The sequence below is a fragment of the Bidens hawaiensis genome, unplaced genomic scaffold, assembly GCF_021521415.1.
Source record: "Bidens hawaiensis isolate Kalapana, Puna unplaced genomic scaffold, B.hawaiensis_p1.1 tig00064860_1, whole genome shotgun sequence".
In the NCBI taxonomy this organism is placed as follows: domain Eukaryota; kingdom Viridiplantae; phylum Streptophyta; class Magnoliopsida; order Asterales; family Asteraceae; genus Bidens; species Bidens hawaiensis.
This window is the reverse complement of record NW_027501572.1, coordinates 1-16,586: the sequence shown is the minus strand read 5'-3', so window position 1 is coordinate 16,586 and position 16,586 is coordinate 1. Positions and strand designations below refer to the sequence as shown.

At 34.9% G+C, this 16,586-nt stretch overlaps 3 protein-coding genes and 1 pseudogene across 4 annotated transcripts; 1 reads left to right on the top strand and 3 right to left on the bottom strand.

Annotated features, from left to right (window-relative positions):
• Positions 1 to 373: 373 nt before the first annotated feature.
• Positions 374 to 3,540, bottom strand: LOC143604352 (RGG repeats nuclear RNA binding protein A-like). Its single transcript, XM_077080861.1, has 7 exons — positions 3,171 to 3,540; positions 2,166 to 2,472; positions 1,453 to 1,518; positions 1,243 to 1,372; positions 1,011 to 1,169; positions 872 to 928; positions 374 to 792 (listed from the first exon to the last, which is right to left on the bottom strand). The coding sequence occupies exons 1-7, from the start codon at positions 3,349 to 3,351 to the stop codon at positions 604 to 606; spliced, it is 1,089 nt and encodes a 362-aa protein (XP_076936976.1). The 5' UTR covers positions 3,352 to 3,540; the 3' UTR covers positions 374 to 603.
• Positions 3,541 to 6,198: 2,658 nt separating this feature from the next.
• On the top strand, positions 6,199 to 9,565 carry LOC143604350 (uncharacterized). Its single transcript, XM_077080859.1, has 7 exons — positions 6,199 to 6,380; positions 7,144 to 7,182; positions 7,335 to 7,472; positions 8,289 to 8,428; positions 8,503 to 8,576; positions 8,685 to 8,797; positions 8,949 to 9,565. The coding sequence occupies exons 1-7, from the start codon at positions 6,237 to 6,239 to the stop codon at positions 9,450 to 9,452; spliced, it is 1,152 nt and encodes a 383-aa protein (XP_076936974.1). The 5' UTR covers positions 6,199 to 6,236; the 3' UTR covers positions 9,453 to 9,565.
• Positions 9,566 to 9,662: 97 nt separating this feature from the next.
• On the bottom strand, positions 9,663 to 11,062 carry LOC143604351 (uncharacterized). The gene is made up of 3 exons (XM_077080860.1): positions 10,961 to 11,062; positions 9,908 to 9,975; positions 9,663 to 9,828 (listed from the first exon to the last, which is right to left on the bottom strand). The coding sequence occupies exons 1-3, from the start codon at positions 11,037 to 11,039 to the stop codon at positions 9,805 to 9,807; spliced, it is 171 nt and encodes a 56-aa protein (XP_076936975.1). The 5' UTR covers positions 11,040 to 11,062; the 3' UTR covers positions 9,663 to 9,804.
• Positions 11,063 to 12,809: 1,747 nt separating this feature from the next.
• On the bottom strand, positions 12,810 to 15,775 carry LOC143604355 (oxysterol-binding protein-related protein 3A-like; annotated as a pseudogene). The gene is made up of 9 exons (XR_013148275.1): positions 15,569 to 15,775; positions 15,379 to 15,499; positions 15,219 to 15,291; positions 15,011 to 15,129; positions 14,817 to 14,939; positions 14,554 to 14,733; positions 14,274 to 14,418; positions 14,005 to 14,184; positions 12,810 to 13,048 (listed from the first exon to the last, which is right to left on the bottom strand). The product of XR_013148275.1 is annotated as an oxysterol-binding protein-related protein 3A-like (transcript).
• Positions 15,776 to 16,586: the final 811 nt, after the last annotated feature.

The window sequence follows — 16,586 nt, the reverse complement described above, 5'->3', positions numbered from 1 at the left end:
TATACTATGTAATTTTATACTTTTTTAAAATAAGTAAAATTAGGATGCTATGGTTCATCCTTTCTCCTTGATACATAAAACATATATCCATCGTGCTTAAACCACTAAAGCCAAGTGTAAAACGAGTCGTTTTCATGTTTGATATTATCACGGCATCTTTAACCTGTTAAACATGATAAGACACAATTAGCCAGCCCTAAGTACGTATAACATGATAGACTTGCATTATTGCATATAGTCAAATCACTAATCAATATTTTACCAAGAAACAAAATGCAACCATAAAGGACAAAGAGCAAATCAAATAGATGAAGCAAACGTAGAAAGAACTAAAATCGTCACTCATCTATTTCACAACAAAACTGAAACAAGCGTATCTCAAAACCACAAATTAATCGGTCTCATACGTCTCAAAACCTCTAAACGTGACAAAACGCATAAACATAAACCGACACAAACAGAGACCATATGGAAACACAAGAAATTTACAGTTCAAGACGCAGTAAGTTTTTAAATAACCCTTTTTCAAACACATTTTCAACTTGCCATTTTTAGAACTTTTTGATGAAATGCAGATGACAGGATAAAAGTCTTTTGACCGCCTCACTTCCCACCTAGAGTGGGAAAGTGACTCGGGTCCTCAATCTTGGGAGCTTCAGCTGCATAACTGAAACCACCACCTTGATTAAACCGGCCACCGCCCCTAGAACCCCCACGTCCCCGACCTCGGCCGCCAGGGGTAATGTAACGCTCACCTTCAGCCGGTTTCAAAAACTCATTGATGCTCAGCGACTGTAACAAAAAATAACATAAATAAAACTATTTGGCAATTAAATTCACAAAAGCAAATATAAAATAATTAATATCTTACCTTCTTAGCGCGCTCTTCTTTTTCAGCAATTTCTTTGCGTTTATCTTTATCAGAACCCTATAAAACAAAACCAAAATTAAACTAGTACAGTTTAAAAGCTTTCAAAATAACACCTTCAACAAACCCATAAACTAGTTACCAGTTTGACAAAAATGTCATCATTAGTTTTCTTGTTTGATAATTGTTGCATGGATGCAAGATCCTTGTCAACTTCCACTTTCCTTTCTTCAGTCTTGAGTGCCTCTAGAGCCTTCCGTTTCTCTCCTAGAACCTTCTGATATTCTTCAAGGGTCATTTCCTGCATAACAAATTTGCGTCATGAATGTCTGCTTCCACTTCTAACAACGGGCAAATAAAAATCATAACTTTACCTTATTCTCGGGCTCTTCAACTTGTTCATTTGAAGCATTCTCCTTTTTGACCTCGGTTGATTCTTCTTCGAGCACGGGCTTTTCAGAAGCCACGGTTTTCTCTCCCTCAACTACCACTTCTTGACTTTCACTGTGACAAAAAGATAATAAAAGTTATTTAAAAAGAAAAACAAATGTAAGATTATTAATATAGGAAGCAGAAAAGATTACTGATTGATTTCATCAGCTTGAGTTCCCCAGTTTCCACGACCCGCTCCGTCGCGTTTAAACTCATTCCTAAATACACAACAAAAAAAATCAACAAAATTGCTAATACATAGACATGTGGGCAAACCAAACGCTCAAAGAACTGTAAGTAAACCGTTCAGAAAACGTCTATATGGTAAATGAACGAACACAAACAGTGTTTGTTCATCTAATTAAATGAACCAACATGAACAATGTCTCGTTCGTCTATTTATGTAATATGAACGTTTGTTTATGTTCATTCATTTAAAATTATTATCGTAAGTTAGTTAAAGTTAATTTTTATATTCTTTTATATTTCTATGTCCACTACAATTTAGTCTACTTTAATATAATTAGAATATCACCCAACACAAATTAGCTTAGTTTTATTAACTTTCTTAACAGATTGATGTTCGCGTTAATTTTTAAACAGTTTTCAATCATTTATGTTCGTTCATCAATGTTCAGTTATGTTCGTTTGTGAACCATTTGTTTATACCGTTAATGAACGAATACGAACATGTCCTGTTCGTGTTTGCTTACAAGCCTACCGACATGTAATCAAACATATCACATGTAGTTGCTCTTTAAAAGAAAATTGTAGTCCATTTAAAGAGTTCACTTTTAAGATTCAAAATGTTATTGATAATAATTTATTAAAAAATAAAAAAAATAAAAATGTAACAAGAATTTACCCATGGCCTGTCCCGCTGCGGCGGTCATACGGCCGACGTGGACGTTCACCATCCTCCGCGTCTCCGTTACCAAAAGAACCTTGGCGACCACCACGAAAACCACCACGAGGACCGCCATAACCGCCACGTCTCTCAAAAGATCTTCCATTAGACTCTTCAATACCACCTTGACTACCAGAGTTTGCACGGTTACCAAACGAACCCTCGTTGGTTGAATCTCGGTTAAATCCACCACCTCCACGGCCGCCGCGTACGTACCCACGTCCGCCACGGCCACCACGCGCTCCTTCGTTTTTGGCTCCTCTCACTACTTAAATAAAAGAGCAAAATACTAAGATTTTAATCAACAATGTTAAACAAATAGGCAATCTTGATCCAATATGCACATATAAGGGTTAAACAAGGTGCAAAACGTGTCATTTAAAAATATTATATAGAATTGCTTAAGTACAAGCCAATAAATTTTAAAAGTGATTATCCGATTGTTGCAACTTAAAATCATAATAACCAGTTTCTAATGTTTTGATATATAGATTATGTGTAACATTTAGAGACCAAGTAGTTGACTTTAAACTATTAAAATTAATCAACTGAAAGTTATTTAACCTGAGTAATCCTGAATTAGACTAATTTCAATACCTTTTTGGTCATTTTTGTTACACCCTTCAACACCACAAATATGACAAATTGATTCAGATTCTAAATACTAATAAATAAATATAATAACCTTCAAGTAGCACACATACCCATAAATAAAAATCATAACTTTACATCAAGAAATATAAATTAAGTTTGTTATAACTTAACTTTAAACAACAATAACCAAATTAAACCAACATTCCAAACATACCCATAAATAAAAATCATAACTTTACATCAAGAAATATAAATTAAGTTTGTTATAACTTAACTTTAAACAACAATAACCAAATTAAACCAACATTCCAAACACTCCCAAATCAATCTTTAATTAGTTAATATTATTTATTAAAACTTAGAGCTCACCGGCTTGAGCCGGAGGAAGCGGCTTGGACAGAAGCTTAGCCGGCTGCACGGCGGCTTTACCGGCGGCGGCGGCAGGCGGCGGTGCTTTCTTCACCGGCAAAGCAGCAATCTTCTGCACAAGCTGTGACACGTCATCGTTGTCATCATCAACGAGCAAATCAAAAGGGTTCATAGTGGCCATTTGTTCAGTAAAGATTGAGTCTTTATAAGAAATAAGAACCCTGATTTCAGTTCTTGATAGTCATTTGTAATCAAGATCGAATACCCATAAAACCCCTTGAATTATCTTGAAGATAAGTGTGACAGAGATTATGGTTTGGTGAAGGTGAAGGTGAAGGTGAAGGTGAAACCCTAGCCGCAATGGGAGATATTATATAGAAGAAGAAGATGATGGAATGTAATAATAATAAAAAAATAATAATAAGTTGGGGTTATTTTTGGTATGGGTTAGTTTGTACTTTGATCCCTGTACTTTTAACTATTTATAGATTGACACTTGTACTTTTTTCTATTGGCAAAGAAAAGTATAAAGACATGTAAGCATCTTGTAAGGTGTAATTGATTTTATTCTTCTTTTTATCCTGAAATTTATGTGAGCATATATTCTTGGTTTCATGAAAGAAGTTGGATGAAGTTGTATCAAGTCACAAAAGTGGAATTCACTATTTTTATTTTGAGTTTAGGTATTGTTAAAATGAAAACATTTTGAAATTTTATTTTATTACGAGTTTACATCATGCACAGACTAAGTAGAAAGAAAATAGGACCTTAATAAATAGCGCATATAGACTTAGTGACAGAACGGATGGTTATATGGTTATCTATTTGTGAATTTATTTATGTATCACGTATAAAACAATATTTATAAGTACTTATATGGTTCTTGTAGGTTTGTATTTCAAATAGAATATGCATTAGAGAGTCCTTATACATGTGTATTCGGAGGGCCCGATTTAGAATCACAAACATTAATTACTCTCTCCTAATCACTTCTTATCTGACTTTTGTGTTATTTCCAACAACCTGCACATTAGTATATACATATTTCTTGTTCAACTTTTTAAGTGACATGCACTTATTCATGTAAAGTCAAATACGAAAATGATAACGCTACTTATAAAATGTGCAATTTTAACTATTTTGTTCAAACTCACCCTTCGACAATGTAGCCACTACTTATGTTGTTGTACCCTTGGATACAAATATACTTTCTGAGAATACACTAGTATGTTTTAATGGAATCGTGTCAAGCGTGTAACAATATCATCTCTACTTGTAACATGTGCAACTTTAACCATTTTGGACTTATTGTAAGATTTTGTTCAATTGTATTTATTTCCAAATCATATTGTAATTTTGTTTCTAAAATTGTGAATGGTATCCCCAAAGAAAGACTGCTTCCATAGTTCAACATTTCTATCTTAAAAACGACTTAATTATATATATGATTTTATTAATTAATATCAATAATGTTGCATTCTTATATAGTTATATTCTTACCAATTTAAGGGAAAATATTATTGGTATAACCAAATAAAGACATGCCATACTATACGATTCGTGTTTGTACGTCACTCTAGGTAAAGGACCGTTATGATAAAAGTAGCTTTAATCTTATAATTAAAATCAATAGACAATTTAATAAAGTTTGAGATAGAGTATTTTTAACGCAAGGATTTTAGGTTTCAATATATTTTTTTTCAGATGGTCCAAAAGCTAGGGTTGCCAAAACTTGACTTTTTACGAATTAACTATTATTAAAAACCAAAAGAATAAACTCTTCAAGAACGGATTGCGTATTAACATAGTCATTATTTAGGGGTGTTTATGATTTCTTAGTTTACCTCTTTATAACTTTTTTCAAAGAGTAAACTGCGGTTTTCGTCTTCATAGTTTGTTTAAATCTGCGATTTTAGTCTAATGGTTTAAAATTTGCGATTTTCGTCAATGTGGTTTCATTTCACTTGCAATTAAACCCGAATTCATTAACCCCGTTAAGCTTTTTAAATTAACTTACATAAACTAATAAGCATAAGCTTAAAAAGCTAAACCAAACACCAAGTTAAGCTTATTTTATAAAAAAAAAAACTAAACAGAGTATAAGCTTTGTTAAAAAAGCTAGAAAAAATACCCCCTAAATGAACTTGGGAACACAAAACTTGGATTAAAACAATATAATTGTTCTCACTCATACTTCTTCGACAATCATGCCATACGCCTTGTGGTAAGGGGTTTCTCCCTTATGAGTTTCATTTCGAATATTAACAATAGGGTCGACGACTGGGTAGTTTTTTTATAACCGGTTTAAAACGGCTGGTTGAACTAGTTAAATCGGATTTCGCACAGCATGTCGATATTTTGAGTTCAGTATTTTTGGTCGGTTTGCTATAACATTGTACCGGCGGTTTTTGTCTAAAATACCGGGTTTTACCGGCAAACCGGTTTTATATCCGATAAATTTTGATATTTGCGGCCCATATTTTTTCAAAATTACGTTTAACCCAGCAATCAACAATTAAAAGTATAAACTTTAGGACTATTTTTATTTTAAATTGAGTGGTTTTGCATTATTTTTTTAATATGGAATAACTTTTGGATTATTTTTTGTTATAAAATCGTTTACTTTTAGGTTATTTTTGGATTAAAGTTATATTTATAGAAAATTATAAGGTAAACTATTCAACCGGTTGAACATTCCGGTATGACCTCGTTCAACCGGTTGAACAATTCTTTAGTCCATTCCGACATAAATAAAATACCGGTTTTTAAAACATTGCAACTGGATCTAGTCTTTACCACTAAGCGGACCCGGCAATGATAGGTAAGACAAGTTTGATCACTCTAATTATGAGTAACCTCAATAAAATTTGACAACAAACAAACAAAGTAAAGAAAAACCAGCCATTAACGCAAACTCGGTCGGTAAACATAAGTTAGTAACCACAGTAAAATAAGCGACCGACCAAGCAAGAGGTTGTTGAATTGATATAAGTATAATAATAATAATAATACTCTTGACCGCCAAAGCCCCAATGATCTGGGGTTGAAGAATCAATCAATCAATCAATGGCCGAAGAGAATGAGGTGTTGATGGAAGTGGAGGCTGCTGAATCCGTTTACGGCGATGAGTGTCTTGTAGTTATCCAGCAATACCCTCCTCATCTCAACCTTCTTATTAAACCCAGAACCGCAGATGTTTCCTCTCAACAGGTACTTGTTTATTTTTAAACTCACTTGTTGCACACTTAGCTTCTATTATTACTTTTGAGTAACTTACTGAATTAGGGTTTTGGTACCTTCAATTAGGGGAATTGGGTGGATCATCAGATATTTAAATGCTGAATTATGTTTTAGGGGCCAAAACTGAACCTTTGCTTTTTGATTTTTGAAAATTGTTCGGTTTTATAAGTTTTAGGGGTCTGCAATCTTCGGTTTGGCTCGGTTTTCAGCCAAAACTGAACCTTTGCCTTTTGAATTTTTTAAAATTGTTCGGTTTTGCCATTTGAGCTTGAAAATTTTGGACCCAAAAACATAAATTTGGCCTAAAATAATGAATTTGTGCCGAAATCGTTTTGTTGATTAATAACTAATTGATTGCTTATTATACGTTAGGGTTAAAATATGCCAAGTTATATATATATTTCTCTAATTCTTATAAATTACTCAAAATAAAAAATAAGAAATGAGAAATCTATAAATTTGTTTTTTACGTTTGTTAATCACATGCCGAAATGCGAATTCGATCTTTACATAAACATAAAACCAAACCATTGGTTTTTGTTTTGGTCCGGTTTCATGCGCAAAATTAAACCCTACATGAGAACAAAATACGATTAAATTTGAATTGATTTCCCATTAGTTACTGTATTTTAACATCCAATTTTAATTGTCTGCTGTCGTTTGCACAAATATATGAATCAATCTGTTCCGACAGTTATAAGATCTCAAACACTGATTCTGTTTCCCTTTGCAGTTTGTGGAGGCAGTTATAGGGATAAGAGCAAGTTCCAAGGTATTTCTTAATAACCTTACCATCCTTACGCTTGCGGATTGTCTGAATCCCTTTTAAGTGACTCTGTACGGGTCAACGGGGCTGACTTTTCTGATATTGTAAATCTTTTTGCACAAGTTTTTTCATTAACAAATTTCTACTTTTTGTTGCAGTATCCCGATGAACCGCCTGACATTATGATTATAGATTCCAAGGGTCTAGATGAACAAAGACAAAAGCAGCTTATAACCAGTATCCATAACAAGGCCCGTGAACTCTCTTCAAGTTTGATGCTTGTAGCACTTTGCGAGGTAATTATCAACTCTACACAACTTAAATATCGGATAAATTACAGATTTTGTTCTTTATGGATATGGTAATTTGCATATCGTGTCTTTTAACTTCAATAAGTACAAGAAAACGTTCCTGAAGCCCATATGCTGTCACACTTTTTGTTCTTTACACCGGCTGGTAAAAGTTTTTTTGTTAAATATGATAATTTTTTTCTAACAGCTAAAGGACTAATAATTGTAAAAGTTCTTGTTAAAAATGACAATTTTCCATTAGAATTAATACTTTTGAAAAACGACACATGCCGTTCTTTAGTTGTAAGGAGAAATAATCATTTTTTAAACTAACAGAAAAGGCCAGCATTAATTAGTGACAACATATGAACTTTTGGGATGTTTGTTTTGTACTTGTTGAAGTTGGGAGGAGTGGAGGACACTGTATTAACATCTGCAAGTTACCCTTCACGGTTCACATAAAGGACAAAATGGTAATTTTCTAAAACTAACAGAAAAAGGTTAATATCAGTTAGTGAAAAGGATGAAAAGTGTGACAACATATTAACTTCAGGGACGTTTTGTGAAGTTAAACGGCACGATCTACAAGTTACCCTATAGATAAAGTACGGAAATTGTAATTTACCCTTAAATATTTGTAATCCGTTTTGGTAATGTTTTGTTAATAAGGGGTGCCTCATGCCTGGTGCGTTTATTGAACTGATTATGTTTTCTCAGATAATGTGCTGTAATACAAAGGGTTATAGGAGATAGTGTTTAGACGCACTTTAGCTGTTTCAAGTTTTAATAATAAGATTAGTATTTTCTAATTTGTTTTGCTAGGAAGCGGTGGAGAAGCTTACAAGCATGAACCACCCAGATGGAGACTGTCCTCTGTGTTTATCTCCTTTGGTTGAAGATGATGCATTGGATGATGCTCAACCATTTATGAAACTAATGTCGTGTTTCCATTGCTTCCATTGGTAATTAATTATCTTTGTTTCTTGTGAAACAAGTAACACCTGTGTTCATACACTTATTGTTAACTTGAATGCAGTGAATGTATAATAAGGTGGTGGAATTGGCTCCAGACGCACAAAGAAACTGATCATGAGATTAAAACTCAATCAGGTGATAATGATATGATCAATTCGAGAATTATATGTTGCACATATGTTATAACTTATAACTATAATATATTGAGTTGAATTTAGAATCTGACTAACTGTTATTATACAGGTAAAAATAGAAAAACTGAAGACGCGATGGGTACTTGCCCCGTGTGTCGTAAGGTGTTCCATGCTAAAGACATTGAACACGTTCTCGGTTTAGTGGGAGCTTATTCTCAGTTGGTATGTTTATCATATGATGAAATAATAAAACTTTTGTTACTTTGATGTTATGATGTTTACATGCATATAGTTTCTACCTAAAGTTTGATATCATTTGTCGAAATTTTATTATAATCTATGAATATTCATTTGTCATGGATTTCACGCTCAGAATATTGAGAAAGCCGGAGATACAGAAAATGATACGCTTCTTAACACGGATTCAGAAAACATAAGGCGGAAGAAATTTGAGGCCATTCTGAAGGTGCAGCAGGAGAACAATGGCTTGATTGAGCCAAAAAAGAGTGAAGTTTTGATGCCCGGAATGTTTCTTCCTCGCCCACTAGCCGTCACCAGTGCCACTTCAGCTAAAGAAGTCACCGACAGTGAACAGGCGGCTGAATCTAAAACGAACAGTGGTGTTTCTAAGCTGAGTAGCAGTAATCGTAGAGGCTCGAGACCAAGAAACAAACCTGCTGCCATCACCTATGCCTCAGATAAAGAAGCCTTCAACAGTGAACAAGCAGCTGAATCTAAAATAAGCGATGGTGTGTCTAATCCGGGTAGCAGTAATCATAGAGGCTCGGCTCCAAGAAACAAGTACAGGGGAAGAAATTCAAGAGGTCAGGTTAATAATAGACAATGGGTTGTTAAAGATAATGGAAATGCTAAATGAATGTTTATGTTGTTACATTACAGTTTTGTCCCCGTAACTTATACCTTTGATCTTTATTCGCTTATTTTATAAGGGCATATTTGTCTTTTCGTAATCAATTGACTATTCATGAAGTTAAGTAACCGGTCCTGTTTAGTTATCATTTTCTTTGCCTTTATTAAGACATGTACATGCTTTCAAGCAGAAACAAGTGGAACATTTTGTTCAAGAAGTTAAAAATTATAGTTTACAGTATAATCTTATTAAACCAGGTCTATGAAGCATGGTAAAAGAGAGTACAGATTACAACAACAATCATTATTTAACACAGATCTCAGTTTCTTTGTTAAATACCAAAGAGTAGAAGTATATATCATTCCTTTTTACCTGCAACAACCTGCTGCAATAATCCATTATGTCATCAAAATGAAGCTTGAATTAATTAACAGTTAAAACAACATGTGTAGTGCACTCACTTGAGAAGGTTGCTTGGTTGATTCAAAGGAATCCAGCATAGGCCTCACAAATGCAGGAAGAAACAGCCCTAAAATTCATAGTAAACATTATATTAATAACAAGATTATGTTGACAATTGCTGACAGTAATTAGGTTTATAAGAAGATCATGTTATGAACACCTAATTTACTTGATATTAGAATGCTAAGATGACAGCAATAAGATAGCATATGTTGTTACATGATGCAAAAAGCTCCCACTATACATAAGGCTGAGTGTTATGGGGTGACAAACACCAAAACGGGTAGGGCGCCGAAGGGCAGGAGTGCCATTGGATTGTTGGGCGTGACGGCAAGGGGTCTGGGGCCAGCTCCTTTCTAACCAATCGAACTGCTTTTTTATAATTAAAAAAAAAGAGAAGAAGATTAAATAATACTGTGTAGTTAAACAAAACCAGCGCATCCCCCACTTGTGGTCTAGTGATAGGAGGCTTGGGTTTTCTAGTGAAGACCCAAGTTTGAATCCACTTGTGTCACTTTTGGGTGGATATTGGCAATGAAGGATTTGAGCTAGGCCTTGTGCAAAGGTTGTCAGTTTGAACCCTGAGCCCACCCGGTTTTTCGTCCCACCGTGTGTTACGCCCAAGCCAAACTATGAAGCCAGCGTGGGGCCCGGTTAAGAGAACATAGTCTGGGCATTGGGGCCCTCCAAATTTGGAGAGTGTGGTAGCCAAAATACAAAAAAATAGCCGTTCTAAAAAACAAACCGTTGCGCGATAGATGTATGATTCAGAAAAACAAAGAAAGAATACTGTAGAGAAGAGTTAGATTAGGTATATGATTGCCATTGATTAAACCTAATAATCCCCTAGCTGAATTCAAAATCCCAAGTCTAACTGAACATGATACTTGAGATGAAAACTGGAAAAAGGTAACCTAAACTAAACTAAATTGAAACGAAATGCTGATAAACAACTAATGGCAAAAGTTGAAGCTGATAAAATCAACATCCTACATTTACATAGCAGGATAATAATATTATAGTGTAGGTGTAGATGAATAATAATAATATACCGAAGCCACCGATGAGGCATGAGGCAGCAACAATGGGCTCCTGAACCACGAACATCTTCAGCTTCTCCATCACCGCCATTGCTTCTCTCTCAAACGCTGCAGTGCTTTTGGTTTTCAAAACCCTGGTCAACTAAAACATCTCAATAAGTTTAGGTCCCAAAGAATAAGGCCATCGTAAATCTTGCTGTCGGTGAGATTTACACTGTGTCCCGAGTTTCATTTAAACAGAGAAAAGAAAGGGATGAGAATTGAAAGAGAAAAGAAAGAGAGGGGGAGAAAAATAATCACTTCATTTCATGTTTCCGAGTTTAATGAAAAATAGAAGAAAATGAAAGAAAATGTAGGAGTTAATAGGTAGTTAATGTTATACATAAACATTTTCTCTTCTAATCTCTCCGATTTGGAAGGATGGGTATTGACTTAAGTTTTCTAGCTTTTTCTCTCCCCTCCCCTCCCTTCCTTAAAAAATCTCTGGAACATGATTCATTCTCATTTTTTTCTCATTTCCTTCCCCTCCCCTCTTTAAATGAGACTCGGGAACACAGCGTTGAGTACGATTATGATGATATGGTGCCTTTGGAAGCCTTGTTTGCATTCGACCAGATCACAATCCGAGCTCTTTGGTTAAAGTATTAGGTTTTTTGTGTATTAGTAACCATGTGGGTTTTCGTTCTTTGAGGTGGGAAGACCGGTGTAGCTTCGACTTACGTATCTAGCCTGGTTTAGGCTCGTTCTTCTGTTGTTTTTTGTTTGGTGGTGTAATTTGTTGGGGTGACTTCGTGTGTTAGCCCTCGTATATATGTAGTTTTATTGGTAGAGAGAGAGAAAGTGTGTGTGTTGAGACAGTGAATGGCGTGACTGGTTTCGAGAATCCATTATTGTTGTGGACGCTTTAAACTACCAGTGCATTCTTCTTGAGTAGATCATTCATTATGATTCTTTATTCTCATTTTCATCATTCACCACGTTTGCATCAACTCAATGCTAACTCATCCTTTTCTCATTCTCCACAATTCACCACCATTATTAATGATTATTTACTAAGAAAATTAGAAATGAAAAAGAAAGGTGAAAAAACAAAAAATATTGATTGGAGGATTGGCCGAAGTGTGGGAATGACCATGGTCATGCGTGGTATTTGGGGGGGGGGGGGGGGGGGGCACGATGTTCCTCCTTCACCCTTGAAGGAGGATTGTCCATGTAGAAACCCTTCAAGGATTGAAAATGACCCGTACCATTAGTCTTTTAACTTTGTCTTCCATCTTTTATCATACATTAGATCTTCGGTGAATTATGTTTCCGGGTTATAGAAAATGAAGCCAGTGTACCCTCAGGCCGCCTCATTAAGTGTAAGAGGCAATATGTATGGTGTTTGTAGTCCACTCGAATGCGTCTACCTTGTAAATGAACCCCTTCACATCACAAGCTTTGAATGGTCATCCTCGTCTTCCTCATAAATGAACCCCTTCTTTTGTATTAATATAGTGCAAACAAAACCATGAATTGATACATGAAGATACTATATTTGCAAGTAATGTCCCGTATTACCAGCATTTATCAGTAATGTCAAATTTATGAGGATATTGAAGGTACATTTAAAAGCGCATTATTGTTAATAAACTAAGTCACCAAACCAGATACAATAACCAAAAATCCAGCTTATAAAAGTATGATGCCAATCAAGATCAAACAAAAAAGAATCTAATCATACAAACACTTATGTAAAAGTCAAACTAGAAGTAACAAACATGTAGCAGCAACATTTCCAAATTGTAGCAGCAACATGTCACCAAACATGTAGTAGCAAACAAACATAAGTAACATATAAATCAACATCCTTCAACTGGTTTCAGCAACATTTCCAAATTGCCCACGGGTTGAATTCTGTTGTGTTGATGTTCACTCTTCAACCGTGCCAGAGCTATCAACAGCAGCTCGGTGTTCAGTATACTTCCCGTTGTACTCGTAAATCTCCAGATCACCCCACGGTGTAGGGGCAATTTGGTCAGTCTGGTCAAACCATTTTGGGACAAATTCTTGACTTTTTGACTCTCGCACCGTTTCTCCGCCCTCTGTTTCTCTTCAAGACTGTTAAAACAACATTATGTTTAATTTTAAACACATCATTGGCAAAATAGGATGGACTAGTAAAAAAATTAAACTTGTGGTATCAGGTCGGGTCAGTTAGACGATTAGCTTGTAATTTTTCAAATATGAGATTTTAAGCATTAAATATAAACCACACCGAACAACTTTCAGACGTTTTTGAATTGTTCATTTTTAACTACCTTTCTATGTTATATTTTAAACCCGTTTAAAATCAATCAATATGATAAACATGTAATCATGTATACATGAAAAGGAACCAATCTTATAAGAAAAGGCAATGAGCAAAGCATTAACCGTCTGCCACATTGGATTACTATTATTACCTTAGGATATTATTACTACTATTAATATTATACTTAAATTAGGGGTGCGAACGAACCCAAAATAAACCAAACCGTAACCGGAATAACCGACGTAACTGAACCAAAATAGCCAAACCCAATAAAAGAACTGATGACTTGATTTTAAGTTTTTTAAAAACTGGTTTATCGTTTCAGTTTTAATATCAACCAAAAACTGAACCGGCTGGAACCAAACCGAAACGAAAAAACAGATTTCAAGGGCATTTATAAGAAATTAATAAGTGATGTAACCAATAATTTTAGTTCCAAATGTGTAACAATCTATTGATCATTAATTAATAAATACAATTTAGGTCCGAAAACCGAGCCAAACCAATTTGAAAACTGAAAACGTAAAAACGAAACATAACGGTTTCTGAACACAAAACTAAATTTTTGGCATATTATTCAGTTTGAGCCAAAACGATCCAAACTAACCCATGCACACCCGTACCTTAAATTATGGTAACACAGTCAATAAATTTACCCTTGTAACCCTATACACTATCAATCGATCAATAAACTATTTAGTCTATTATGTATGTGTGTGTGTGTGTGTGTGTGAGAGAGAGAGAGAGAGAGAGAGGTACACACATGCTCTTTTCTGAACCAGCTTTAGACAAGTCACCCGTTTCAAGTGCATATCTATCGGGTCGTAAGCGAGAATCCGATGGCAATAATTTCTTTGGTGCGGTTGTAAAACTGTTCACTTTATGTGCAAAATGTGTATACTGAAATTTGCCATCTGCAGGTGCTCTCAGCAACTCTCCAAACCTTCAAATTCCACAAAAAATTAACACGACTGTTAATCCACAAAATATAATATTATAAAAATCTTTATGCTTATAAATGGTAAAGCTTACTTCTTTCAGTTCAGTATTTGGAAGTGGTTCACCTTCCAAATCACAAGGTTGATAACTCATAGACTTGTTCCACTTTCCCGTCATTAGTATTTTTGGTTCTTCCTCAGAGTTATATACATAACCGTCCACCTCATAACGACCAGCACTGCAAAAAGATATCATTTTGATATTAGAAAAAATTGAACAAATTATCCCTATTGTCTGACCATTTGTGCAGTTTTCTCTTAAATAGGTTAACTTTTTTATTATAATAAGAAAAGACAGTAAAATGTTAAGATACGCACCCAAACCACCACAGGGTTGAAAGTACAAGACAACTTTGTCTCCAGTGGTCAAATTGGTCAACACCATCTCCCCTGGTGAGTCAATCCATGTTCTTCCAAATATCAAATTGTTGACTTTTGTAGGTGGAGGCACTAATTCTAGAATCACCCCGTCTCTCTTTAGTTTCAAACGAGTTCTGAAACAAGCACGATAAAACAATATGAAAACAAAGTCAAAAGACAAAGCAGTTAAAATGTTAAATTGACAAGCTCAATTTACCTTCCAAGAGGATATACATCAAGTGAGTTACCAAGAAACTTGGTTTTGACCTTTGAAGTTATATCATATACAAAATGCTCGTTTTTCAGCATGTGCAGCACTTATGGGAGGGTGATGACTCACCTGATTAGTATGAATTAGCCAAGTATTAGTCACTTCTTGACATTATATGTATATATAATTGTAAGTTTAACCTGCTCTGCAATAAATGTGATGCCACAATGATTAACCATTTCATAGGTTTCACCAAGAATAGGATTGAATGGCTTCCAGGTTCGTTGCAGAGCATAATATACCGATATAAACCAGGATGCTGTAAACATTATAACAACCATTAACTTCAAATATTTCATATTTTTTTCAAATATATATATGCATGATATGGATAATAGAATGATAGACCTGTATATACTAATCGCATGTATGGATCCTCACATTCATCTGCTAGCTCCAAAAGATGGGAATATTCCATCAACTACAAAAAAATAAATAACGATGTCTTAATGTACAGTAGTAAACAGTTAAACGAGCGACATATAGGAAGAATATTTGTGAAGATAACAAACTCTGCCATTTTTTGCAGCATTGTCATGGGCTCAAATATGAGGACTGGTTAGAGTCACCATTGATGTGATATCAGCTCCCACATACTTCTGCATTGACCTCCAGTAACTGTCACGCTCCTGCAGAAAATATAATAACATATTAAACAATGAGCTTATGAAATATTTGAGAGAACTATTATACTTCACCTCTTGCTTCCATCTGCCTCTTTGTGCTTCAACCTCAGCATCATCTGTGCCTCCCTCGGGATTGATAACTTCAAGCCCCTCATAACCAAGCAATCTAGAGAAGAAAACAATCAATATGAACCCGTGGTTATATAAAAAAAGTGAAAAATAATCAAAAGTATAGCAATTCTGGAGAAGTGACCTCTCTGTAGTTAACAATACAACATTTCAAATCATCTTGTATTTCTAACATCTCAATAGAAATGCAAACTGAACATTATACAGCTATACAAGCAGTCATATATATGAACAGAAGCAGTTGCCAGCATATTAATTCAGGGCTGGCCCCACCCTTTTGGAGGTCTAAAACGAAACGAGAATTCGGGGCCTTTGCCGAATTTTTTCGTTACAAGGCAAAACAACTAATCACGAATATGTTTGTTTTTTCAAATAACCTAAGAATCATTTTGATCATTTGAAGGTCTAACTTTGGTCTATGTTGGAGGCCCTATCCAAGTGGGGGCCTAAAGCTCTGGCTTGAGTTTACTCCCCCTAGAGCCGGACATGCATATTATAAACTTAAGTGATGACTTATGAGAGCAAAAAACAGGAACTAAACTACTACCGGGTAGAATCGTACATAAGGTCAAGACACAGCTGCCGAATAGGTTAGATTGAACTATACAATGACTAAATGGAAATCATTAACTTTAGCAACCAAAGCCACTAACAAGAGGAAGTTTGAACTCCAAAACAACACAAATCAAGCAGTTTTAAGTCATCTAAATGCAGAAATTCAATGATTTGAGCACAAGAGTCTTGAGACTTTCAGTAAATGTGAAGTGTGTTATCATCAAAAGCTATCTAAATAGGTTTCAGTTAATAAATTAGCAACAAAAATGAAACAATTTAACTCCTGATATCACAATCAGAAGCTAAAATATCAATCATAAACAAAATCAAAACTCTAATTAAACCTAAAGCTCAATCAATCAATCAATGAAAGCAGATGATGAATTAGGGCAACAGATTACCCGTT